The sequence below is a fragment of the Molossus molossus genome, unplaced genomic scaffold (genome assembly GCF_014108415.1).
Source record: "Molossus molossus isolate mMolMol1 unplaced genomic scaffold, mMolMol1.p scaffold_m16_p_5, whole genome shotgun sequence".
Lineage (NCBI taxonomy): Eukaryota > Metazoa > Chordata > Mammalia > Chiroptera > Molossidae > Molossus > Molossus molossus.
The window spans coordinates 47,805,796-47,833,123 of NW_023425388.1; the positions used below are offsets into that span (position 1 = coordinate 47,805,796).

At 36.8% G+C, this 27,328-nt stretch overlaps 1 protein-coding gene across 4 annotated transcripts in view; it reads left to right on the plus strand.

Annotated features, from left to right (window-relative positions):
- The window catches only part of ATP11B (ATPase phospholipid transporting 11B (putative)), a 117,369-nt gene that overhangs the window by 34,504 nt on the left and 55,537 nt on the right, over nt 1-27,328 (plus strand). For all 4 annotated transcript variants that reach the window (XM_036243778.1, XM_036243779.1, XM_036243780.1 and 1 more), the window contains 5 exons: nt 1,403-1,450; nt 3,459-3,523; nt 10,898-10,979; nt 21,167-21,317; nt 22,446-22,643. In XM_036243778.1, the coding sequence (XP_036099671.1) occupies nt 1,403-1,450; nt 3,459-3,523; nt 10,898-10,979; nt 21,167-21,317; nt 22,446-22,643 (544 nt within the window). The remainder of the gene's footprint in view (nt 1-1,402; nt 1,451-3,458; nt 3,524-10,897; nt 10,980-21,166; nt 21,318-22,445; nt 22,644-27,328) is intronic.

Consider the following 27,328-nt stretch of genomic DNA (forward strand, 5'->3'; position numbering starts at 1 on the left):
GCCTATTATTGTTTTTAAGATATGTATTTATATGTGCATGGAAAAAAGCCTGGAAACATATCCCAAAATAATAGTAGTGTTTGTATTTAAGTGGTGGAATTACCTGTGGTTATTTCCCTTTTGATATCTTTTTTATATTGTCTGAATTATTTTATAAAATGTGTGTGTTTGAGTGTATATAGTCTTCATAATCAGAAAAGAGAAAAATATAGCTATTTTTGCTTTGAAATGAATCTAAGTGTGGCCTTGGAGAACAGGCTAAGGAAAGTGCAAGATGAGTTAATCCAGTATGGAACTGGCAAGTACGAACAAGAAGTGCCTTAAAATCAAAGGTAACAAGACAGATAAATGAAGGAAAATGGGAATTCTCTTGTTGGAATTTAACTCAGGAAAATCAAAAGAGTGGTCCATATCATCTCTGAAAGATACCCAGGGAGACATCAGCTGACTTGGTTCTTTAAATCTAAATCCAAAATTGAAGTTGGAAACAAGGCTACATAAAATCCATTAAGTGGAGATTTAAGAAAGAAAGAAAGAAAAATCAACCGTGCTTTTCCCTGGTACAGCCAGTTGAAGGAAGCAGAAGTAAGAGATTAGCAAGAAACAGTGAAGCCAAGGGGATAAAGCATCTGTGACCTGGAAATTGGAGGAATAGTAGGGGACATTGGGAAAGGAGTGCTTAATATTGCATTGCCTAGTTAAATGATTAACACGAAGCTCTGTCTAGAAGTTGCTTCAACTCAAAATTTACTTGTCATTATAGTAATAAGTAATTGTTTATTTGAATTGACTCTATGCTGTGGAGCTGTTTAGGTAGTGGAAGTTGGAACTGAAAGGCCAGGTTCTGAAAATTCATTGATAACGGGCCACTTACTCTAGAAGCTCTGGAGTTCACTGATAGGTGTTTGCTTTACTACTCTATTCCCACCACTTAACTCTCACATAGTAATTGGTCAATGAATATTTATTGGATGAATGAATGCATGAATAAGTAAGTGAATGATTCTTATTTAGTAAACTGATGAAGTATGTGAGCATTCATTATTGGCTAAGTAAGTATACATCTTTGTGGAGCAATTATAAATTCTCATGATGATGATGAAACTAATAATAGTAACAATATATAACATTTGCATCACCATTTTGAAAACATTTTTTCATTCATTATCTCATTCATAGCTGGAGTGGTATAGTAAGAATATTAACATTAACATTTTTAAAGCTTAATGACTGATAAATACTTTTATCATTTCTAACATGATTATTGGACCATTCATATAAACAAAAGGTTGGTTTGTTTCATGTGTAAGAATAGTACCAAAAGTACCTAAAGTTTTCCACCTATTGATGTCATAAGTAACATATCTTTGGTCTTTTGGTAACATGGTGAATTCTTTGCTAGATTCATGGGACGAATGATAATAACTCAACAAATGGAAGAAATTGTAAGGTAAGAACAAATTCACATTGTTTGGGGGAGGGACTAAAATCAAGTTAAAGAGATATTAGGTAAGTAATCTGCATATAATAGAAAAAAGCTTATTTTAAAAGCACTTTATTATCTAGTTATTTGTAGCAGCAGCAAGTGAGGATAAAGCATATTCCATGAAATGATACCAAAATAATTTAGTACGATTATTTGTATACTTGTATTTTTTCCTAATAATAACAGGTAGTACCATAAAAAGGAAACACACATTCTCATTGGAATCCTTATCCACCACACTTAAAGTCTAGAATATAAAAAATGTCTTCTTTAATGTTTAACAATTATAAATGTGTTACAGTCTTCTTTATTTCAGAATCATTTAGCACAAAATAGAGTATTTAGTGACCAATCCAGAACTTCTTATTTACTCTTCTGAATGGTTTCTTTGTTTTGTTTTCCCTCTGTATTCAGGTTAATATCTGGCTGCTACCTGAAAGGCCTCGAGGTCATTTCAGAGATTTGCAGATAGGATGAAATTACATTGTTATTCATGACCACAATGCCAAATTTAAAATACATCTTGAATCATCCCTTGAACTTCTAAATCAAATTGGCATTTTACCTTTTTTCTGGAGACTATTCAGTTAAACTGGCTGCTTGCAATAAGTCACTGACATAAAGAGTTGAGCATTAAAAAAAATGAAATCCTCAAGACAAGCTACCAAAAATATCATGCATCAGTGTAGAGTCTCATTTTTAATAAACGTTAACCACAGGAGCATGTTCAATGAACTCTGTAGCAGTCTTTTGAAGTGTAGGACTCCTGCTTGAATAAATTATGACTAGGTTTTATTTTGATTTCTGTAGTGACATAATGAGATAATTGTGTGGATACATAGTCTGAATTACATTAAGATATTGTGCCTTAGTAAAGGAAAAGATCAATTATGTTACCTCAGACCCTAAAGTGGTTAAAAAAAAAAAAAAATGAGCCATGTTTTTCGCTGAAGCAACCAGAGTTGGCTGATGATTACCTTTTAATTAAAAGCTTTCTGTCATTATATTCCAATTGTATATGCCAGTGTGAGCTCAAAGTTTTTCTATTCATTGTTAGAACCAACACCAAGTGAAAAAGAGCTATTTTATGGCTCCTGCTTAATTGATTTTAGAATATCCATGTAGACTAGCTCCAAATATGACTAGCTATTAAAACCATACACTGTTAACCATGTCCCAAGCACCCGGTCCTCCTTGGTTCATTGATTTTTTAAAGTGTTCGGGTTTGTAGACATCTTCAGAATTGGTTCTGGTTCTGTTTGATTTAAATGACTGTATGTTTCAGAAAAGCATAAGGAATATCAACAAAATTAAGACTTTTTAATTTACCCATAACATAGTCATATAGTTTCACTATCACTAAAAAAAAATTCAATTTCCTTTTTAGTTTATTCCTTCTCATTTTATACCTCCTTTATGGAGAGAAATTCAAACAGTCAGAAGACCCATATTCCAAGAAGTATGCAATGCAAGTAGTAAAATTGTAGTGTCAATCTTGCAGTACTAACTCACTACATGATGTTTATAATCCAGAGTAATTTTAATTGTGTAGAACTCATGTATTTATACACAAATCATGTTTACATTGCATTTTAATTTTGTTTTCTTTGAAAACTTTATTAATATTGCTCAAAATTTTACCCTCTGTTAAACCTTTTAAAATCATTGCTTAATCTTTTATTTTGTTGTGTTTTATGTTTAAAATTTTTGCAACTGGTCTGGTAGCTTTGTGAGTTTATTTACCAGCATAATCTTATTTCTGAGCCACAGATCTTAAAGCGACTGAAATACTAAAACAAGTGTTTTTGTTATGGTAACTAACATGATTGACCTAGATAGTAGTTGAGATTTTGGTTTTATATAAAAGCAGTGTTGTAACTCTAACTCAATTGCTTTCCGCTGAAGATGCCAATTTAGAATTTAATTAATTTTTAAATATATTTAATGCTTTTGGTTATTTTTTCCCCCCTAGACCTCTGGGGCCAGAGAGTCTCTTGCTTCGTGGAGCCAGATTAAAAAACACAAAAGAAATTTTTGGTTTGTATATATTGAAAATTTTTAATTATAAATTCATGTTGATGCTTTATATGAAGTATTTTTAAAAGCATAGCATTTGTGTTCTTTGGGTTGTTACTTAGTTAAATGTTGCCTGTGATAATTTTATCTCTCAGTACTAGGCTCTCTGATAAACAAATCCATATACATTTTTAAAAAATGAAAAGTAACAAGTGTTCGTGAGGATGTAGAGAAATTGGAACCCTCATGCATTGCTGGTGGGAGTGTAAATGCTGCAACTGCTATGGAAACAGTGTGGCAGTTTCTCAATTAGTTAAATGTAGAACTACCATATGACCTAGCAGTCCCAATATACACCCCCAAAGAATTGAAAATAGGTGTTCAAACAAAGACTTGTACAAGAATGTTTATAATAGCACTATTTATAGTCACCAAACGGTAGAAACTGCCCAAATGTTCATCAACAAATGAGTATATTAAAAAAAAATGTAGGATATCCACATAATGGAAAATTATTTACTATTAAACAAATGGAAACATGCTGAGTGAAAGAAGCTTGACACAAAGGTCACATATTGTATGGTCCCTTCTACTTTATGTACCCGGAATAGACAAATTCATAGAGACAGAAAGTACATTAATGAGCTGGATAGTAGGGAGGAATGGGGAATGATGCTTAATAGGTACAAGGTTTTCTTTGGGGGTGATAAAAATATTCTCAAGTCAGGTAGTGAGGATGGTTGCACAACACTGTGAATTTACCAAGTGCCACTGAATTGTACATTTTTAAATTATTAAAATGGTAAATTGTATGTTATATATATTTTACCACAATCTAAAAAGAGAAAACCATAATAAATATTCTGATGGCAGAAACCATAGAAAACCTTCAAGGCTTTTAGACCCTCTCATGTAATGCTGTATTTTAACACATGTCTCTAGCATTAATACCTTTCACACTTTTAAAAGATGTGTAGTTGAATGCCTTTAGATGGGTATGCTATTGTTTGCCTCCATACTGCCTCTCTCTATTGTATCATTCTGGCTGATTTCTTTTTTGTTTTTTATCCTCACCGAGGACATTTTTCCATTTTTTGTTCAGAAAGATAGAGAGAGAAAGGGAGAGAGAGAAACATCGATGTGAAAGGGACACATCGAGTGGCTGCCACCCCGCACGACCCAAGCAGGTCCAGGGACAAACTGCAACTGAGATACATGCCCATAGTAGGAACCGAACCCAGGTCTCTCTGGACCACAGGTTGACGCTCTAACCACTGACGCCAGGACCATTCTGGCTGATTTCTATACTTTTGTACCTTTGCATTTGAATTATAATTTCTGCCTTTAAGGGATAATCCTAATGGTGAAAATTCCAAGACAAATCTTTATGAAGAGGGCATGATGAACCCTACACTGCTGCTCAAATCTTACTCTTTAGGAATGGGCGTAAACATTTATTGATTATCTGTTTCTAGGCATTTTGCTAATTTGTCATACAAAACTCACAATTTTATGAGGTATTTTATATCACTTAAAGGATGGGAAGTTGAGACCCAGAGAGACTAAATAGCTTGCCCAAGGACGCGGAACTAATCAGTGGCAGAGCTAGCATTCAAACCAGTGTCTAACTCCAGCGAAGTTTTTTATAAGGCTGGTCTTACCTAATTTCATTCATTCCTCAGTTTTAGTCCCATTATTACTGTCATTCTTGCTCATCTAAGAGTCATTCACACAGACACACATTTTTTCTTTTTCTTTAATTTATTTTTGTTACAAATGTTTCTCCTTTATTCCCCATTGACACCTTCCTCCTCATCACCCCCATCCCGTCCCCGGCTTTGTTGTTCATGTCCATTGGTTATGCGTGCATGCATATAATTTCTGTGGTGTTTCTCTGCCCCGCCTCTTCTGAGGGTTGTCAGTCTGTACCCTACTTCCACATCTCTGGGTCTACCCTGTTCCTCAGACTGTTATGTTCATTATATTCCACAAATAAGTGAGATCATATGATCTTTGTCTTTCTCTGCTTGGCTTGTTTCACTTAGGATAATACTTTCCAGGTCCCTCCATGTCGTCTCAAAGGATAAGAGATCCTTCTTTCTTACAGCTGCATAGTACTCCATTGTGTATATGTAGCACTGCTCTTTTATCCATTCGTCTACTGATGGACACTTGGGCTGTTTCCAGATCTTAGCAATTGTAAATAGTGCTGCTATGAACAAGAGGGTACATATATTCTTTCTGATTGGTGTCTCAGGCTTCTTAGGATATATTCCTAGAAGTGGGATCACTGGGTCAAATGGAAGTTCAATTTTTAATTTTTTGAGGTAGCACCATATTGTTTTCCATAGTGGCTGCACCAGTCTGCATTCCCACCAGCAGTGCACTAGAGTCCCCTTTTCTCCACACCCTCGCCAACACTTGTTGTTTGATGATTTGTTGATGGCGGCCAATCTGACAGGTGTGAGGTGATACCTCACTGTTGTTTTAATTTTTATCTCTCTGATAATTAGTGATGTCTTCATATGTCTCTTAGCCATTTGTATGTCCTGTTTAGAGAGGTGTCTGTTTAGCTCCTCTGACCATTTTTTAGTTGGGTTCTTTGTCATCCTTTTGTTGAGCTGTATGAGCACTCTATATATTTAGGAAATTAACTCCTTATCTGATGTATCATTGGCATTGATGCTCTCCCATACAGTGGGTTCCTTTTCCATTTTGATGGTTGTTTCTTTGGATGTGCAGAAGCTTTTTAGTTTGATTTAGTCCCATGTGTTCATTTTTTCCTTTGTTTCTGTTGCTTTAGGTGATATATCAGTGAAAATTCTGCTGTATACGATGTTCGAAATTTTGTTGCTTACATTTTCTTCTAGGATTTTTATAGATTCACGAGTCATATTTAAGTCTTTTATCCATTTTGAGTTTATTCTTGTGTACAGTGTAAGTTGATGGTCTAGTTTCATTTTTTTGCATGTAGTCCAGTTTTTCCAACATTTATTAAAGAGGCTGTCTTTACTCCATTGTATGCTCTTGCCCCTTTATCAATATTAATTGAGCATAATGTCTTGGGTCAATTTCCGGGTTCTCTGTTCTGTTCTACTGGTCTATATGCCTGTTCTTGTGCCAGTAACAGGCTGTTTTGATTACAGTCGCTTTGTAGTATAACCTGATATCTGGTATTGTGATCCCACCTGCTTTGTCCTCTTTATCAAGATTGCTGTTGCTATTTGGGGTCTTTTTTGGTTCCATATGAACTTTTGAAATATTTGTTCTAATTCTGTGAAATATGTCATTGGTATTTTGATGGGGATTGCATTGAATCTATAGATTGCTTTGGGTAATAAGGACATTTTAATGATGTTAATTCTTCCAATCCATGAACAAGGTATGTGCTTCCACTTTTTTATATCTTCCTCTATTTCTTTTTTCAACGTCCTGTAGTTTTCTGCAAATAGGTCCTTTACTTCTTTGGTTAAGTTTATTTCTAGGTATCTTTATTTTTTTGCTGCAATGGTAAATTGGATTGTTTTTTCAGTTTCTCTTTCTGTGAGTTTATCATTGGTGTAGAAGAATGCCATCGATTTGATGACGTTAATTTTGTATCCTGCTACTTTGCCAAATTCATTTATTAGGTCTAGTAGATTTTTGATGGAGTCTTTAGGGTTTTCTATGTATAATACCATGTCATCCTCAAATGATGACAGTTTCACTTCCTTCTTTCCTATTTGGATCTCTTTTATTTTTTCTTAGTGTCTGATTGCTGTGGCTAAGACTTGCAGTACTGTGTTAAATAAGAGTGGCAAAAGTGGGTATTCCTGTCTTGTCCCTGTTCTTAAGGGAAATGCTTTTTGCTTCTGCCCATTGAGTATAATGTTGGCTGTAGGTCTTTCATATATGGCACTTATTATGTCGAGATACGATCCCTCTATTCCCACATTGCTGAGCTTTTTTATTAGAAATGGGTGCTGGATTTTGTTGAATGCTTTTTCAGCATCTATTGATATGATCATGTGGTTTTTATTCTTCATTTTGTTTATGTGGTGTATCACATTTATTGATTTGTGATTATTGTACCAGCCTTGCATCCCTGGTATGAATCCCACTTGGTCATGGTGAATAATTTTTTTGATGTATTGCTGAATCTGATTTGCTGGTATTTTGTTCAGAATTTTGGCATCTATGGTCATCAGGGATATTGGCCTGTAGTTTTCTTTTCTTGTAGTGTCTTTTTCTAGTTTTCGAATTAGAATTATGCTGGCCTCATAAAACGTGTTTGGAAGTCTTCCTTCTTCTTGAATTTTTTGAAATAATTTGAGGAGAATTGGTGTTAGTTCTTCTTTGAATGTTTGGTGAAACTCCCCTGTGAAGCCATCTGGGCCTGGGCTTTTGTTTGCTGGGAGAGTCTTGATTACCTCTTCAATTTCTTTTATTGTTATTGGTCTGTTCAAGTTTTCTGTCTCTTCCTGGTCCAGTTTTGGGAGACTATGTGTTTCTAGAAATTTGTCCATTTCGCATAGATTGTTGAATTTGTTGCAATATAATTGTTCATAGTATTTGTTAACGATCCTTTGTATTTCTGTGGTGTCTGTTGTTACTTCTCTTTCATTTCTGATTTTGTGTATTTGGGTTCTCTCTGTTTGTTAGTGAGCCTAGCTTCGGGTCCATCAATCTTGTTTATCTTTTTGAAAAACCAGCTCTTTGTTTCTTTGATCCTTTGAATTGTTGTTTTTTTTTGGTGTCCATGTCATTTGTTTCTGCTCTGATCTTTACTATTTCCTTCCTCTGGGGTTTTCTTTTTGTTTGCTTTCTAGTTCTTTTTCTTGTTTCTTGAGGTAGGCCTGTAGTGCTATGAACTTCCCTGAGAATTGCTTTCACTGCATCTCATAGAATTTGTGTTGTTGTGTGTTTGTTTTCATTGGTTCAGGAAGTTTTTAATCTCTTCCTCTATCTCCTCCGTAACCCATTTATTGTTTAATAACATACCATTTAGCCTCCATGTGTTCAAATGTCTTTGAGTGTACTTGTTGTAATTGATTTTTAGTTTCATGCCATTGTGATCTGAGAAGATGCTTGATATGATTTCAATCTTCTTGAACTTGTAGAGACTTAGTTTTTGTCCTAATATGTGATCTGTCTTTGAGAATGCCACATATGCACTTGAGAAGAATATGAATTCTGCAGTTTTGGGGTGTAATTCTGTGTAGATATCTATTACATCCATTTGGTTTAGTGCTTCCTTTAGAGTCTGTGTTTCCTTGTTAATTTTTCATCTAGAGGATCTATCCAGTGATGTCAGCAGGGAGTTGAAGTCCCCTGCTATGATTGTATTGCTATCGATTTCTCCTTTGCAGTCCTCCAGAAGATTTTTAATATATTTTGGTGCTCCTATATTGGGTGCATATATGTTTATCAAGGTTATATCTTCCTGTTGGATAGATCCATTCAATATTATGTAGTGGCCTTCTTTGTCTCTAGTTATGGCCTTCATTTTGAAATCGATTTGATCAGATATGAGTATTGCTACCCCAGCTTTTTTTCCTTTCTATTTGCTTGGAAGATTTTTTTTTATTCCTTCACTTTCAACCTATGTGAATCTTTTGTTGTGAGGTGGGTCTCTGGTAAACAACATATAGATGAGTCATGCTTTCTTATCCAATCAGCTACTCTGGGTCTTTTTATTGGAGCATTCAATTCATTTACATTTTAGGGGATTATTGATAGGTACTTATTTATTGTCATTTTTGTTTAGTGTTGTTCTTTTTTCCTTCCTATTTCTTCTACTAATTACAGCAGTCCTTTTAACATTTCTTGCACTGCTGGTTTGGTGCTAATGTATTCCCTTAACCTTTTTTTGGTCTGGGTAGCTCTTTATTTGACCTTCTATTTTGAATTGTAGCCTTGGTGGATAGAATAGTCTTGGATTTAGATCCTTGTTTTTCATGACCTCGATTACTTCATGCCATTCCCTTCTGGATTGTAGTGTTTCTGTTGAGAAGTCAGATGAGAGCCTTATGGGGGTTCCTTTGTAGGTAACCTGTTGCTTATCTCCTACTGCCTTTAGGATTCTCTCTTTGTCTTTAAATTTTGGCATTTTAATTACTATGTGTGTTGGTGTGGACCTATTTGAGTTCTTCTTACTTGGGCCTCTCTGTACTTCTTGAACTTGAATGCCTTTTTCCTTCACCAAATTAGGGATGTTTTCTGCCACTATTTCTTTGAATATATTCTCTAACCCTTGCTCATTTTCTTTTTCTTTGGGGACTTCTATGATGCGAATATTATTATGTTTCCAGTTGTCCCACAGTTCTCTTAAGCTGTCTTCCTGTTTTTTAATTGTTTTTTCCCTTTTGGATTTCTGATTGGTTGATTTTTTTTTCTACCCTTTCTTCTAGATCACTGATTCAGTCCTCAGCTCTCTTTACTTTGATGTTCAGTCCTTCCAATTCTTCATTTTGCTATGTCACTCTGCATTTCTACTTGGTTGGTTTTCAATGCTTTTGTATCTTTACTCATGGTGTTGAGGTCCTTATTCATGCTGTTCAGCTTCCTCAATATCATGACTCTAAATTCTACCTCTGATAATTTGCTTAACTGCATTTCATTCATCTCATTTTTGGTAGAGGTCTCTTGTTCTTTCATTTGGGATTTGTTTCACCATTTTGGCTATCTCAGTGGGTTTTGGAGCTTGCCAAATTTTCCCTGTGGGTGTTGGTGTTATGCAGTTTGTGGCTCCCTCTCCTGGGTTTGGATGAGCATGGGAGGACCCACGTTAAATACCACTGTCAAGTCTTACTTTCCTTTCAGTTGTCCTCTAGCTTTTTCCTGGAGGCTATTAGTCTTGGTTACTTGAAGAGCCTTGGGGTCTCAGTTGAATTGGCACACATTTTTTCAATAGCCCTTTCCTTGTGTTTATTTACTCTGATAATTTTCATTATTATCTCTCGAGTGCTTATGAAACTATGTCTAGGCCCCAGATTCTGACATTGAGGGGTTTTCAAACTCTGATCTTAATGTATTGTTCCAGCCTAACAGAAAGTGCTTTTTCATTTCTGTCTTTGTTAACATTGATCTATCTTTAATGGCCTGCCCTGCCATTTTTGTTCTTTCAAATCCTTTTCCTCCATCAATTCCAACTCACACAGTATCTCTTTCATTCATATATCTCAGTTATAACCCACAAACAGAACCTCCATACCTTCCTCATGCAGCAGATTGAGAAACTGGGAGTTCTCTAAAATAGGAATTTGAAAGCCTTTATAAAATTCCAAAAGAGGAAAGTCAAATTGTTACAGCTGTCAGACAATGCATTTTCTTAGATGCTTTCATGCTGGTGAGTGTATTTCTCTTGTGAAACAAAAGGGGATTGTTTTTGAAAAGTTATTTTGTTTTGTTTTGCAGGTGTTGCTGTATACACTGGAATGGAAACAAAGATGGCATTAAATTACAAGAGCAAATCACAAAAACGATCTGCAGTAGAAAAGTAAGAAAACTATCTATTTTCATTTATTTGCACATAAATATGACTATGGGTGTGTATAGTATTTATTATGTATAAAATACTTTGTGTGTAAAAATATATTTGAAACATATATAATGTCAAGTCAATACAAGATGTTATCTTTGAGGATAGAGATGGGTTCTTATATTTTTGTATACATGTAGCATTTTGCACACTGCTTGGCATATAGTAGATGCTAAATTATGACTTTAAAATAAATATTATTTGGTAATAATGGAAACACTTGATCAGATTAATGTTCCTGCAGCTAACAATAATAAACTCTGGACAATTTTTTTTTTTTTTTGTACATGCCCCTAGTGGGAATTGAACCCAAGAATCTCTGTCTGCAGGCCAACGCTCTAACCGCTGAGTAAACTGGCCAGGCCTGAACAAAATATTTTTTAAAATACGCAACTATTTGAAAGCTCTGGAGAGTGACTGGTAAAAAAAGACGGAAATTGGCAAAGAATGTACTCTTAAAAGATGGCATCAGCAAGGAGAAAAATTTAACAATGTAGCTTTTTCCTGAGGGCATTCTTCAATTCATATACTGCATAGGGCATCAGAAAGCCTGAGTCTTTATAGAACTTAGGTATCAGAGGACTGGGAAGAGTAGCTAGAAGGGGGCAAATCATGTACGGGGGAGGGAACTACAGAAGGTTCTGAGCTCTAAAACCTGCACATAAATTATTTCCAAATCCTTGGCTGACTCAGGCCTATACATACATGTGCAGGGGAGACCACAGTGGGCTTGGCAATGAAACAGTATGTATCAGCAAGCTGTGAAATCTGAACAGAATTTTTGCTGTTGTCTGTTGCAGTGGAGACAGTGTTTGGTGTTTGAGCCTAGTCAAGTTACCTTCCTGGTAAAATGAAAATTCACTCTTCTGAGGAACCTAAAAGGATACAAGATGCAATAAAAAATAAGCAGACATAAAGAAAATAAAGCTTATATTCCAAACTCAGTAGAAACTGTCTCCATATTGATCTTGCAAATAGAAGACAAGACAAAGATTTAGCCCTGGCCAGTTTTACTCAGTGGTTAGAGCGTTGGCCCGCGGACTAGAGAGACCTGGGTTTGGTTCTTGCTTAGGGCATGTATCTCGGTTGCAGTTTTTCCCCAGCCCTAGTTGGGGGTTGTGTGGGTGGCAGCCAGTCGACGTTTCTCTCTCTCGTCAATGTTTCTCTCTCTCTTTTCCTCCCTCCCTCCCTCCCTCCCATCTATCTGAAGATAAATGCAAAAGTGTCCTCAGGTGAGGATAAAAAAAAAAAGAAGACAAAGATTTTAAAGCATGTGTTATAAATATTTTCAAAGGTGTAAAGGGGATGTCAATGAACATAAGAGAAATCTCAGCAGAGAAATGGATACTATAAAAAAAAGAACTCAGTGGAAATTCTTGAATTAAAAAACAAAATGACTGACTGTAAATGTTATTAGAAGAGCTCAATGCCAGGTTGAAAAAAGCAGAAAAAATTGTCAGTGAACTTCAAAGAGCAATAGAAATTATTCAATGTGAAGAACAGAGAAAAATGATTGAGGATAAATAAATAGTTTTAGAGCCATTTGGGATAATATTAAGCTATCTAGCATAAGTATAGTCAAGTCCTCCAAAAAGAATAGAGAAAAGGGGAAGAATAAAAATACTTGAAAAAATATTAATTGAAAATTTCTAAAATTTGACAAAAAGATACAGAATGGAAAAAACAAGAAAGTGAAGCCCGGGTTAGAAGAAAATTTCTAGCAAGAAAAGTTTATAAGGGAAGAAAAGCTTAAAATCAGTCATTTAAATATCTACATTAAGTGCTAGGTAAAGAGGAGCAATTAAACCCAGTCTGAGAAGAAAATAAATATTAAAGATGTAAGCTGAAATAAATAGAAAACATAATAGACAAAATTTACAAAGTCAAAAGTTGGTTCTTTGAAAATACTAATAAAATTGATAAATACTTACTGAGATTGAGGGATCAAGGGAGAAAAAAGAAAAGTGGTAGGAGAGAAATACTAGAAAATTACCAATATTAGGGATGAAAGAGAGGCTATCTCTATAGATCTTACCTTCTGTGGTCACTTTATCCACAGACAAATATTATGAACAACTTTATGTCACTAAATTTTCCTAGATGAAATGGCAAATTCTTTGAAAACACAACTTCCAGAATCCATTTTCTAAAAACTGACCCACCATATATAAAAACCAACTCCAAATGTAAGACTTAAAATATAAAAGCTAAATCTATAAAACATGGGAGAAAATATTTGTGACCTTGGATTAAGGAAAGATTTCTTAGATAGGAAATATACAAAAAAATAAACCAAAAACAAAACCCAAAATTGATAATTAAACTTCATAAAAATTAAAACGTCTGTATTTCAAAAGATGCTGTGAGAAAAATGAAAAGATAAGCCACAGAGTAGGAGAACATATTTTCAAAGCACATATCTTGTAAAGGACTCATCCAGAATACCAGTCTCACCATTTTCAACATCTTCCTAGAAGCCTTATTTAATGCCACAAGACAGAGATAAAAGGCATAAATCTTAGGAAGTAAGAAGAAAATTGTTGTGCTTGGAAGACATGACTTTTTACATAGCCATAAACATTCAACAAAAAGACTATTAGAACTAATAAGTGAGTTTAGCAAGATCTCAGAATCAGTTTGTTTTTTTAAATTATTTTATATTGCCCCAGCAGGTTTGCCTCAGCAGTTAGAGCATCGGCCTGCAGACCAGAGAGTCTCAGGTTTGATTCTGGTAAAGGGCACATATCTCGGTTGCAGTTTGGTCTAGCCATGGTCAGGGTCATGCAGGAGGCAGCCAATCGATGTGTCTCTCATCAATGTCTCCCCCACCCCCAACTCTATTTGAAGATAAATGGAAAAAATATCCTCGGGTGAAGAGTTTAAAAAAAATTATAGCCCTGGCTGGTTTGGCTCAGTGGTTAGAGCGTTGGCCTGTGGGCCAGAGAGTCCCGGGTTTGGTTTCCGCTAAGGGCACATGCCTGGGTTGCAGTTTGTCCTCGACCCCAGTTGGGGTCATGTGGGTGGCAACCACTCGATGTGTCTCTCTCACATCCATGTTTCTCTCTCTCTCTTCCTCCCTCCCGCTCTATCTAAAGATACATGCAAAAGTGTCCTTGGGTGAGGATAAAAAAAAATTGCCCTGGCTGGTTTGGCTGAGCAGTTGGAGCATTGGCCTGCGGACCAGAGAGTCCCAGGTTCGGTGTCCGCTAGGGGCACGTACCAAAAAAAAAAAAAAAAGTATTTTATATCTATATAATAGCAGACAGCAGTAGGAAAATTAAATTTTAAAAAAAGTTCTATTTTAGAGTATTAAAAACAAAATATTTAGAAATAAATATTTAAGAACTGCAAGATCTTTGTAAGAAAAGTATAAAATGTGGCAAGAGATGTTAAAGAATACCAAAATAAATGGAGGAATCCCAATAATAGATTGGTACGTTCAGTAATTTTAAACAATCAGTTGATGTGTAGCTTCTTTTAATCCTAATTAAAATCCCAGCAAGCTATTTTATAGTAATTGACAAGGTGATTGTAAACTGAATATTGAAATGCAATAGAAAAATGTAAATGCAAAGTGTATAATTAAAATAATTTCTTAAGAAAAGAAAGTTGGATGAGATTTACACTATCTGACTATTTCTGCTATTCAATATGTTGGGGTGAAATTGATTAATAAGATTATACAGGTTTCGAGTATGATCTGTGTATTGCATTGTGTGCCCAGCACCCCAAGTCGAATCGTCTTCCATTACCGTATATTTGGCCCCCATACCCTTTACTTTTCCCCCACCCTTCCCTCTGGTAGCCACCATATTGTCTGTGAGTTTCTGTTTTGTATCCCATATGAGTGAGATCATTAGTTTTTTCTTAGCTTTTTCTGACTGACTTATTTTGCTTAGCATGATATTCTCAAGGTTCATTCATGTTGTCACAAATGGCAGTGTTTAATCTTTTCTTATGGCTGAGTAGTGTTCCATTTATATGTGTAGCACATCTTGTCTTCTTCGGAGAAATGTCTCTTTAGGTCCTCTGACCATTTTTTAATTGAATTGTTTGTTTGGTGTTGAGTTGTATGAGTTCTTTATATATTTTGGATATGAACCCCTTGTTGGAGCAAATATCTCCCATTTGATTGGTTGCCTTTTTGTTTTGTTGGCAGTTTCTTTTGCTGTGCAGAAGCTTTTTAGTTTGATACAGTCCTATTTATTTATTTTTGCCTTTGGGGTCAAACTTATAAAATTTTCTCTAAGATTGAAATCCATAAGTTTAGTTTCTATGTAATTGTTTCAGAGCTTACATTTAGGTCTTTGATCCATTTTGAATTAATTTTTTTTTTTTTTATCCTCACCAGAGGACATTTTTAAATTTTTTGTTCAGATAGAGTGGGAGGGAGAGAGAAGAAGAGAGAGAGAGAGAAACATCGATGTGAAAGGGACACATCGAATGGCTGCCTCTCACACCACCCCAACTAGGGCCTGGGACAAACTGCAACCAAGATACGTGCCTTTAGTGGGAACTGAACCTGGGTTTCTCTGGACCGCAGGCCGATGCTCTAACCACTGGGAAAAACCGTCCAGGACTAATTTTTGTACATAGGAACAAACTGTAGTGTAGTTTCATTCTTTTACATGTGGCTTTCCAGTTTTCCCAGCACCATTTATTGAAGAGCCTTTCTTTTCTCCATTGAATGTTTTTGGCTCCTTTGTCAAAAATTATTTGCCCATATACATATGGTTTGATTTCTGAGCTCTCAGTTCTGTTCTGTTGGTCTGTGTATAGTATGGTATTAACAAAACTGATAGTTCAGTGGAATAAAATAGTGAGTTGAGAAATAGACCCATTCATAAATGTTCAGTTAATTTTCAACCAAAGCATCAAGTAAATTCAATGAGGAAAATGATAGTCTTTTCAACAAATGATGTAAGAATAATTGGATATGATAGGGGAAAATATAATAAACCTCAACTTCTACCTCACACCATACACCAAACATTTTTTCAAGATGAATCATAGATCTAAACATAAAAGCTAAAACCATAGAACTTTTAGAAGAAAACTTAGGAAGATATATTCGTAACCTGGAGATGGGTAAATATTTCTTAGGACACAAAAAGCAATAACCATAAAAAATAAAAAATTGATAAACTTCCACGAAATTGAAAACTTTTGCTCATCAGACTTTTCATATACGTACGGGAAGGAACAAGCAAGCCATAAAATGGGATACAATATTTGCAAAACATGTATCTGATAAAAGATTTGTATCCAGAATATATAATAATACATAAAAAGTTCCTGTAAACCCATTAAAAAAAGATAAACTGCCCACTGGGGAAAAAAAAACGACTAAAAGATCGGAAGAGATACTTCGCAAAGAAAATATACAAATGACCAATAAGCATATAAAAAATGTTCAACATCATTTAATCATGAGAGCGATGCAAACTAAAACTATGAAGAGAGATCAGTACATACTGACTGGAAATGCTGAAAATTTAAAAGACTAAAAGTTCCAAATATTAGCAAGGATATGGAGCAACTGGATGTTTTCTAAATAATCTATTGGTCAAAGAGGAAATCTCAAAGACATTTTAAAAAAATATCTAGAATTTAGTCCAGCCAGTGTGGCTCAGTGATTGAGTGTCAACCCATGCACCAAGAGGTCACCGGTTTGATTCCTGGTCAGGACACATGCCCAGGTTGTGGGCCCAATCTCCAGTGGAGGGCATGCAGGAGGCAGCGAATCTATGTTCTCTCTCTCTCATTGAAGTTTCTGTCTCTCCCTCTCACTTCTTCTCTCTCTAAAATCAATAAAGGGAAAAAAAATTTTTAATGTCTAGAAGTTAGTGAAAATACAGTGTGTTAAATTTTGTAGGGTGCAACTAAACTGAAACAGAACTAGTAGGTTATGTATAGGAGATTTATTATAGGAATTGACTCACATGGTTGTGTAGGCCATGAGGCCCAACAACCTGCTGTCTCACACTGGAGAACCAGGAAAGGAAATGATATAATTCAGTCTGAGTCAAAGACCAGAGAACCACAGGGCCACAGGTATTACCTGGAGTCTATATTCCTGAGAACCAGGAACTCTTATGGCCCAGCTAAAAGAGAGAGAAAGAATTTACCCTTCCTTCACCTTTTCCATTTGGACCCTCAATGGATTGAATAATGCCTGCCACCTTGGCGAGGGCATATCTCTTTATTAAGTCTACTGAATCAAATACTAACCTCTTCCAGAAACACCGTCACAGAAACACTCACAGTGTTTCAGCAGCCATGTGGGCCTCTCCTAGCCCAGTCAAGTTGGCACAGAAGTTTAATTGTCGCAACACTAAATACTTATATTAGAAAAGAAACACTAATAATAAAAACTAAAATGAAAAACAATATTATTTGCAATAATACCCCAAAAAACAAATACCTATATGTACATCTAACAAAATACATACAGGATCTTGAATGCTGAAAATTACAAAATACTGCTAAAAGAAATAAAGACCTAATATTAATCTTGCCTAGTGAAATATTGTAATATTAAGCTAGTCCAGTGAAAAGGAGAGGGATTCTAAAGTCAGTTCCTGACTTGTGTGATTTTGAGAAATTTACAGAATGATTTTTGGGCTTTGATCTTCATTAAGAAGGATGTAATCTCATCTTCACAAGAGTTTTTTTATAAAGATTAGACAAGTTAGTGGATGTGTTAATTATGTTTACACTTAAAATTACCTAAGTCCTGAAAAAAGAAAAAAATTTTAGAATAATTACACAAAAATAACTGGCCAAAACTGTTATTTAGTATTAGCACTTTGAACAGTAGTACCATAACTAAAATAAATGAGCTTATAATATTATGTATTGGTTATTCTATTGCTAGTAAATAGATTCTATTGAATGTTAATTTCTTAAAAACAAAGACTGTATCCTTAAAATAGGTACTATAATACCATTTATTTTAATATCTTTTTTTTTAATCTTTATTGTTGAATGTAGAATGTATCACAGATGTTCCACATTTTTTCCCCCATTGACTCCCTCCCTCCTCCTCACTCCCGCCTCCCTCCCGCCTTTTCCCACACTATTGTCTGTGTCCATTGGTTATGCATATAAGTTCTTTGGTTTATCTCTTCCCACCCCCCCAGCCCCTTTCCCTTTGAGGTTTGTCAGTTTAGCAAACAATTTCTACTTCTTTTTTTTTTTTTTCATCCTCACCCGAGGACATTTTTCCATTTTTTGTTCAGATAGAGCGGGAGGGAGAGAGAGAGAGAGAAACATCGACGTGAAGGGACACATCGAGTGGCTGCCACCCACACGACCAACCAGGGCCGGGGACAAACTGCAACCGAGGTACGTGCCCTTAGCGGGAACCGAACCCGGGTCTCTCTGTACCGCAAGCCGACACTCCAACCGCTGAGCCAAACCGGCCAGGGCCCAATTTCTACTTCTTAATCCCTTCAACTTTTTCACCCATTCCCCCAAACCCCCTCCCATCTGGCAACCAACAAAATGTTCTCTGTATCTATGAGAATGTTTCTGTTCTATCTGTTCCTTTTGTTTGTAGATTCCATTGTCGATAGATATGTATTCATTGCCATTTTGTTTGTTCATATTTTATCTTTTTCTTCAAAAAGACCCTTCATCATTTCATATAATAACGGTTTGGTGGTGATGAACTCCTTTAACTTTTTCTTGTCTGGAAAAGTTTTTATATGTCCATCGATTCTAAATGACAGCTTTACAGGATAGAGTAATCTTGGTTGTAGGTTCTTGCTTTCCATCACTCTGAATATTTCTTGCCACGACCTTCTGGCCTGCAAAGTTTCTTTTGAGAAGTCAGCTGACAGCCTTATGGGAACTGCCTTGTAGGTAACTAGCTGCCTTTCTCTTGCTGCTTTTAAGATTCTCTCTTTGTCTTGAACCTTTTGCATTTTGATGATGATGTGTCTTGGTGTGGGCCTCTTGGGGTTCATCTTGTTTGGGACTCTCTGTGCTTCCTGGACTTGTATGTCTGTTTCCTTCACCAAGTTAGGAAAGTTTTCTGCCATTATTATTTCAAACAGGTTTTCGATTTTTTGTTCTCTCTCTTCTCCTTCCGGCACCCCCAAGATGCAAATGTTGGCACGCTTGAAGTTGTCCCAGAGGCTCCTTACACTATCTTCATTTTTTTGGATTCTTTTTTCTTTTTGCTGTTCTGATTGGGCGTTTTTTTGCTTCCTTATATTCCAAATAGATGGTTAGCTTCTTGGATTTACGTACTCTACTATTGAATCTGTGTAAATTATTCTTTATTTCAGTTAATGTCTCCTTCGTTTCTGACTGTGCATCCATCATTTCTGACTGGTCCTTTTTTATGCTCTTGAGGCCCTCACTGAGTTCTTTGAGCATCCTTATAAGCAGTATTTTGAACTCAGCATCTGTTAGGTTGCTTATCTCCATTTCGCTTAGTTCTTTTCTTGGGGTTTTGTTCTGTTCTTTCATTTGGGACCTGTTTCTTTGTCTCCTCATTTTAGCTGCCTCTGTGTGTCTGTTTCTGTGTATTACTTAACGAGAGGTATGGGGCTATCTGAGACCAGATGCTGCTCGTTTGAAAAAATTTAGGAAAACCTGAAGCAGGATCCAAGTCAGGCCAATCCTATGGTTAAGCAAGTGCCAACAGCTTGGGTGGGCCTGAAAGTTGGGTGGGCCTGAAAGTTGGGTGGGCTTGAAAGTTGGGTGGGCGGGGCGGGGCTACCAGTGTGAGCCAGGTTGCTGGAGTCCCAGATATGGCTTCTGTCTGCCGCCGCAGGGAAGGGCTCACCAAAGGAACAAAGGCCTCTGACAGCACGTTCTTCCCGGAGAAAGCCCCCTCTCCAGCCCTCGCTCCAGTGCCAAACAGCTCAGTTCTTCCCTGTATGTCTCTGGTGCCCCTCGAGCTGCCTCCCCTCCAAGCTTAGAGGGAGTGAGTCCGATAAGTCCGTGCGCGGGCCCTTTAAGGAGCTGCCTGGGGCTCCAGCCGCCTCAGCCTCCCTGAGCCTCAGTTCCTGCTGGTTTTTCCAGCCAGAATTTATGGGGACTTCTCTTCCTGGCACTGGAACCCTGAGCAGGGCACCTGTTGTGGGACGGGGACCCCTCAGTCCTCAGGAAGGACCTTCCCAGCCGAGGTGTCCTGATTTTTATCCGGCACACGTGGATGTGGGACCAGCCCATAGCGCCGCCGCCCCTCCTACCAGTCTTGATGCAGCTTCTTTAATTCCGTAGTTGTAGGACTTCCATTCAGCTTGATTTCAGGCGGTTTTGAATGGTGGTTGTTCTGTAGTTTTGTTGTAACTTGGATGTGGTTGTGGGAGGATGCGATACTGCGCTTACCTACGCCGCCATCTTGACCGGAAGTCGCCTATTTTAATATCTTATTTAATATCAGTATTTTTTTTTTTTTATCCTTATTCGAGGACATTTTTCCATTTTTTGTACAGACTGAGTGGGAGGGAGAGCGACTAAGAGAGAGAGGGAAACATTGATGTGAAAGGGACACATCGAGTGGCTGCCACCCGCACGACCAACCAGGGCCGGGGACAAATTGCAACCGAGGTACATGCCCTTAGCGGAAACCGAACCCGGGTCTCTCCGGACCGCAGGCGGACGCTCTAACCGCTGAGCCAAACTGGCCAGGGCTAATACCAGTATTATACAGGAATAGACTACTTCAGTGGTATAGCAGGACCACATTTTAATATGCAGTCTATAAAAGGTACTGAACATATGTTCTTGTGATTATCTGCTTTGTGGTCTCTTGAGATCCAAGTTTATATTCCAACATTTGTATTTTAACTATTTTTTGTTGTTAATCCTCACTTAAGAATTCATTTTTTCCATTTATTTTTAGAGAGAATGAAAGGGAGGGGGGAGGAGAAGAGAGAAAGGGAGAGAGAAACATGGAGTGAGAGAGACACATTGATTGGTTGCCTTCCACATGCGCCCCAACCAAGGTTGGAGATCAAACCTGAGACCCAGGTATGTGCCCTTGACTGGGAATTGAACCTGAGACCCTCTGAGCTGACGCTCCTACCTCTGAGCATGCCAGCCAGGGCTCCGATATTTGTATTTTAATCTAAAGTGAATAGTAACACATAATTGATATGTTTTATATTCTCTTTTTCTCATTTCAGGTCAATGAATACATTTTTGATAATTTATCTAATAATCCTTATTTCTGAAGCCATCATCAGTACTATCTTGAAATATACATGGCAAGCTGAAGAAAAATGGGATGAACCTTGGTATAACCAAAAAACAGAGCATCAAAGAAATAGTAGTAAGGTATTTTATGGTGTTCTTTACTCTGCTGTTGTAAGGGAAACTTCTCATAGGACTGACCATTCTGATCTACCTAAAACCATTACTATGACAAGAGGACATTGCACACCTGAAACCAATGCAAAATATTGAAAGTACGCTATAATTGAAAAATAAAAATTAAGGAAAGGACATTGCAAATGAAGAGTAGCCAGCCTGTTTGACCGTTTTGCTTTTTGCATTTTAGGACATGAGCAATTATATTTTTTATGTCATGATTTGAATAGTTACAAGAGATTACAAAAATTTAAATAGTCTATCTTGGCATTCCACTTAAATACTATAAGTTCAATGTTTTATTTGTGTATGTTATAAATGAAATAAAGAGTAAGTTGATTTTAATTCTGTCAGAATAATTCAAGGAATCTTGTCAGTCTGTTGATGGTATGAAGTAATAGCACAATATGTCATATAAAGTTTTAAACTGATTAAATATAGACTACCAGGAGAATTTAACCTACAATTTTGGTAAATAATTGTTTTCCAAATATTAATTTGGATTAAAATACAAATATTGGAATACAGATTTGGACCTCAAGAGACTACAAAGCAGATTATCACAGGAACATATTTTCAGTACCTTTCACAGAGTGCGTGTTAACATGTGTTATTGCTATGCCATTGAAGTAGGCTATTCCTGTATAATCTGTCATTTTAAGAGTTTTAAATTCTAGCAGTTCAGACTAGTGATTATTTTATAACTTTAAAAAATTACAGTCAATTTTTAGTTATCTGTAATTTTGAAGAGAAGTAGAGTGGTGAGCATATTCCAGAGGTTATAATTAAAATTTTGCCAAAAGCAGTTTCAGCCACACCCGGCTTTTTGGTAGCTTCTGAAAACGAACAAATTAAGTAATTTGAATTTAATGTTTTTTTCTTTCACGTTATTCAAGAGTCTAATTAATTAAGCAATAAAACTACCAAGGAAATGTGTTTAAAAGACAATTTAATAAATACATTTTAATTCATTAATTTTACTTCAAAATACAGTTATGGTCTGTTTAGACATGAAACTTTCTGATAATTTTCTGCAGTAATACTGAATATAGTCTCATATTTTCATTTATCAGATAATCTTTTTTTTTTCTCTAGATTCTGAGATTTATTTCAGACTTTCTTGCCTTTTTGGTACTCTACAATTTCATCATTCCAATTTCATTATATGTGACAGTTGAAATGCAGAAATTTCTTGGATCTTTTTTTATTGGTTGGGATCTTGATCTCTATCATGAAGAATCAGATCAGAAAGCTCAAGTCAATACTTCTGATCTGAATGAAGAGCTTGGACAGGTAAATGATCCTTTTAATTTTTACCTGATTTGTTATTTTCATCAAAACAATATATGTACAAAGACTAATAAAACAAAGTATTACAGGGCTTTTACCAAAAATCAGCCCTACTTTGATCCATACCTAATTTTGTTTTCCATTTTTAAATTTTAAAGCTGTTTTTTTTCATTATTTAGTACCATATTTCTATATAGTATTTTTTCTTGATTTTTACATTTTAGACATTATTTACTATGAAATATAAAAATAAAACTCTTACACTACTCCTTCCAGACACATACCCATTTTGCTTCTCCATAGAGTCCAAAATTGTTATGTCACAATTTGGGATTTAATAAATATTTATTGAGATTACTTGGATTGTTTTAGTGTTGTTCACTAATTTCTGGTTATTTATGTGTGCCCTGTAATGCTATAATTACATTTTCTGTCTTATGTATTTTATTTTCCCTAGAGCTAATTGCTCTGTTTTTTCATTTTCTTAATTTTAATATACCACAAACAATTCTTTGACAACTATATGAAACTTCTCTTTACATATTCCGACGCATCAGGTAATCTAGGATTCTCTCTCTCTCTCTCTCTCTCTCTGTGGCAGCTTTTTTTTTTTTATCCTCACCCGAGGACATTTTTTGTTCAGATAGAGCAAGAGGGAGAGGAAGAGAGAGAGAGAGAAACATAGATGTGAAAGGGACACATCGAGTGGCTGCCACCCACATGACCAACCAGGGCCGGGGACAAACTGCAACCGAGGTACATGCCCCCAGCGGGAACTGAACCCGGGTCTTTCTGTACCGCAGGCTGACTGCTCCAACCGCTGAGCCAAACTGGCCAGGGCAGTGGCAGCTTTTTTGGAAGCTTTTATCTTTGTTTCATTTGGACTTCTTTATGGGCCTTCTGCTTAGCTGTCACCCTGGATTTCCCTTTACCATCATCCTGGAACTGCCTTTGCCTCCCCTGTTTTTGATCTGCTGTCTCCTGGATCTCGTGTCTTCTCACCTGTGGCTTATTCTCATTTTGGTGGAACACATCTAATAACTTCCCTAAAAAGAATGCATGAGAAGGAAATATTTTGAGACCTTGCGTGTCTGAAAATATCTTTATTCCCTTTCTATACTTGATTAATTATTATTATTATTATTATTATTATTATTTTTAAATCCTCACCCGAGGACACCTTTCCATCTATCTTCAGATAGAGTGGGGGTAGAGAGAGAGAGAGAGAGAGAGAAAAACATCAATGTGAGAGAGACATATCACTAGGTTGCCTCCCACATGACCCTGACCAGGGCTGGGGACTGACTGAACCACAACTGAAGTATATGCCCTTGACCAGAATTGAACCCACGACTCTTTGGTCCGCAGGCTGATGCTTTAACTGCTGAGCCAAACTGGCCAGGGCTACGCTTGATTAATTATTTAACTGGGTAATGTATCCCAGGTTGGAAATTGTTTTTCCTCAAAATTTCAAAAACATTTTTTACTGTTTTTTTTTTTGTTTTTTTTTTAGCTTCTGGTGTTGCTATTGAGAAATCTAGTGCCAATCTGATTCCTGGTTCTTTATGTGTTATCTGTTGTTTTATCTCTGAAAGTGTTTAGGATCTTTATGTGGTAATTCTGAAGTTTTATGATGATGAACCTTGAATTTCATTTCTTTGCGCGCGTGCTCGCTCTCTCTCTCTCTCTCTCTCTCTCATGACCTCAGCCCTTTCTGTTTAGAAACACATGTCCTTCAATTCTGGGAAAGTTCCTTATATTACTTCTTTGATAACGTCTTTTTATGTTTTTAAAATTTTTTATTTGGCCCGGCCAGTGTGGCTCAGTGGTTGAGCTTTGACCCATGCACCAAGAGGTTGCCGGTTTGATTCCTGGTCAGGGCACATGCTCAGGTTGTGGGCCCAATCCCCAGTGGCGGGCATGCAGGAGGCGGCAAATCAGTGTTTTTTCTCATCGATGTTTCTATCTCTCTTTCTCTCTCTCTAAAATCAATAAGGAAAAGAATTTTTTTTTTTAATTTTTATTTGAATATCAAACCACTTATCTTGATTCTCTAAGTCTGACTTTCAATTTTTACTCGTTTATTTTTATAAACTTTCTGGGAGAAATCATCAACTACATCTTTCTACCTATCTTTTGATATATATACACACACACACACACACACACACACACACTCATCAACTACATCTTTCTACCTTTTTTTTCTTTTTTGTTTTTAATCCTCACCCGAGGACATTTTCCCATTCTTTGTACAGATAGAGTGGGAGGGAGGGAGAGGAAGAGAGAGAGAGAGAGAGAGAGAAACATTGACGTGAAAGGGACACATCGAGTGGCTGCCACCGCACGACCAACCAGGGCCGGGGACAAACTGCAACTGAAGTACGTGCCCTTAGCGGGAACCGAACCCGGGTCTCTCCGGACTGCAGGCCGACGCTCTAACCGCTGAGCCAAACTGGCCAGGGCTCTACCTATCTTTTGATATATATATATATATATATATATATATACACACACACACACACACACACACACACACACACCTATATATATATTTTTGTGGTATGTGCACCTAGCGGGAACCGAACCCAGGACTCTCTGGTCTGCAGGCCAATGCTCCAACTGCTGAGCCAAACCAGCCAGGGCTCTTTTGATATATTTTTGTTGTATATTTTTAATTTCTAATGTTTCAGTATCTCTGATGGTCTTATTTTAATTGCATCTTAGTCCTGTGTCTTGACTATATAATTTTACCCTTCTGAGGATATTTTAAAAAAAATTTTCTTTTCTTTATTGATTTGAGAGAGAGAGGAAGGGAGAGTGAGAGAGAGACAGAAACATCAATGAGAGAGAACATCAGTTGGCCGTCTCCTGCTTGCCCCGCACTGGGGATTTGGCCCACAACCTGGGCATGTGCCTTGTCTGGGAACAGAACTGACAACCTCTTGGTGCATGGGTTGATGTTCAACCACTGAGCCACACTGGCCGGGCCCTTCTGAGGATATTAATGACAGTTTATTTAACATCTTTTGCTCTCTGCATGTTCTACTTGCTCCTAGTTCCTTTTTCAGTGCAGTCAGTTCTATAATATGCATTCTTGAAAATCATCACACTAGGCAAAATTGCTTAGTAAAAACCACAGAACCTAAGAGGAAATGGGTTTAGAGGTACAACAAAAATTTTGTAACATATTCAAAATACAAAGATAGGAACCTAATAAAGCTACCACTTACTAAATTGTTAAGAAATACATACCTACTACGGTAAAAATATGGCGCTTTATCTTGAAAAAGAACCGAAGGTTTCTTGTGGAAGTGGCCATTAGAAGTATTTCAGCCTGTGTGTTTTGAAGTATTAGAAGAAAGGTTATCTGAAAATAGAAGGAAAGTAGTAACACCACATGTGGATGGATGTGTCTCATTACATACAATGACCTGAGATAGCTAGTTGCTGTTTGAGGTTTATACATTTCATGTACATATATATTCCTACTCTGCTTGGATGCAGAATTTTTCTACATTCACCTAATGTTTCTCACAGATGGAATCGTGCATAACCAAATGCAAAGTTCATGTTATGCCCAAATTGTTCCCTTATATATCAACTTTATTATTATTTTTTTAACCCTCATCCAAGGACATTTTTTACTTTTATCTTCAGATAGAGTGGAAGGGAGAGAGGGAGGAAGAGAGAGAGAAACATTGATGTGAGAGAGAAACACCGACTGGTTGCCACCCACACAATCCCAATCGGGCCCGGGGACAAACTGCAACCAAGGTACATGCCCTTAGCAGGAACCGAACCCGGGACTCTCCGGTCTGTGGGCTGATGCTGTAACCACTGAGCGAAACCAGCCAGGGCATATATCAACCTTATTTTTTTATCCTCACCAAGGACATTTTTCCTTTTTTTTTTTTTTTCCAGATAGAGGGGGAGAGGGAGAGATGGAGGGGCGAAACAAACATCAACGTGAAAGGAACACATCGAGTGGTTGCCACCCACACGACCCAACCAGGGCTAGGGACAATCTGCAACTGAGGTGCATGCCCTTAGCGGGAACCAAACCCAGGTCTCTCTGGGCCACACTCTAACTGCTGGACCATACTGGCCAGGGCATATCAACCTTATTGTATAAATAAATTTATGTTTCAAAATGGTCTTACAGCAGAACTGACTGTTATTTGTTTTAGACTCTACCTTTCATGTAAGGGGTGATCCTCAAATGAATGCTAATCTTTGGGGGGGTTTTTGTATTTTTTTTTTTTTTTACAAGTGTAAAAAGTTTTCCCTAAAAAAGCCTCGCAGCTCAGTTGTTTAGCAGGATATCCCCAAATATCAGTATTGCTCTTTCCTCGGTTTCCCCAGAGAGAATTACTGCAGTTAGCATTTCTGCTGCTTATTTTTGGAGCCTTTTAGTAAAAATCTTTTTTTTTAGTAGACTGCCTCACCCATTTTTAGCTGCCTCATGCCTTTTTCAGCTCTCTGCAGAGTTTAAATTCTCTCTGGTTCAGCCTCCTTAGGAAATTAAGGAGGTTGCTCTGATGGATGAGAGGCAGGTTCCACTTTGCAAATTATGAAGCAATTTCAGTATTCAAACTTTACCTGATACCTTCATTTCAGCCTCATCGTGTGCTCCCACATTCAATGGTAGCTGGTACATCTACTTCCTGAGAGTTTCTGGGAAAGGT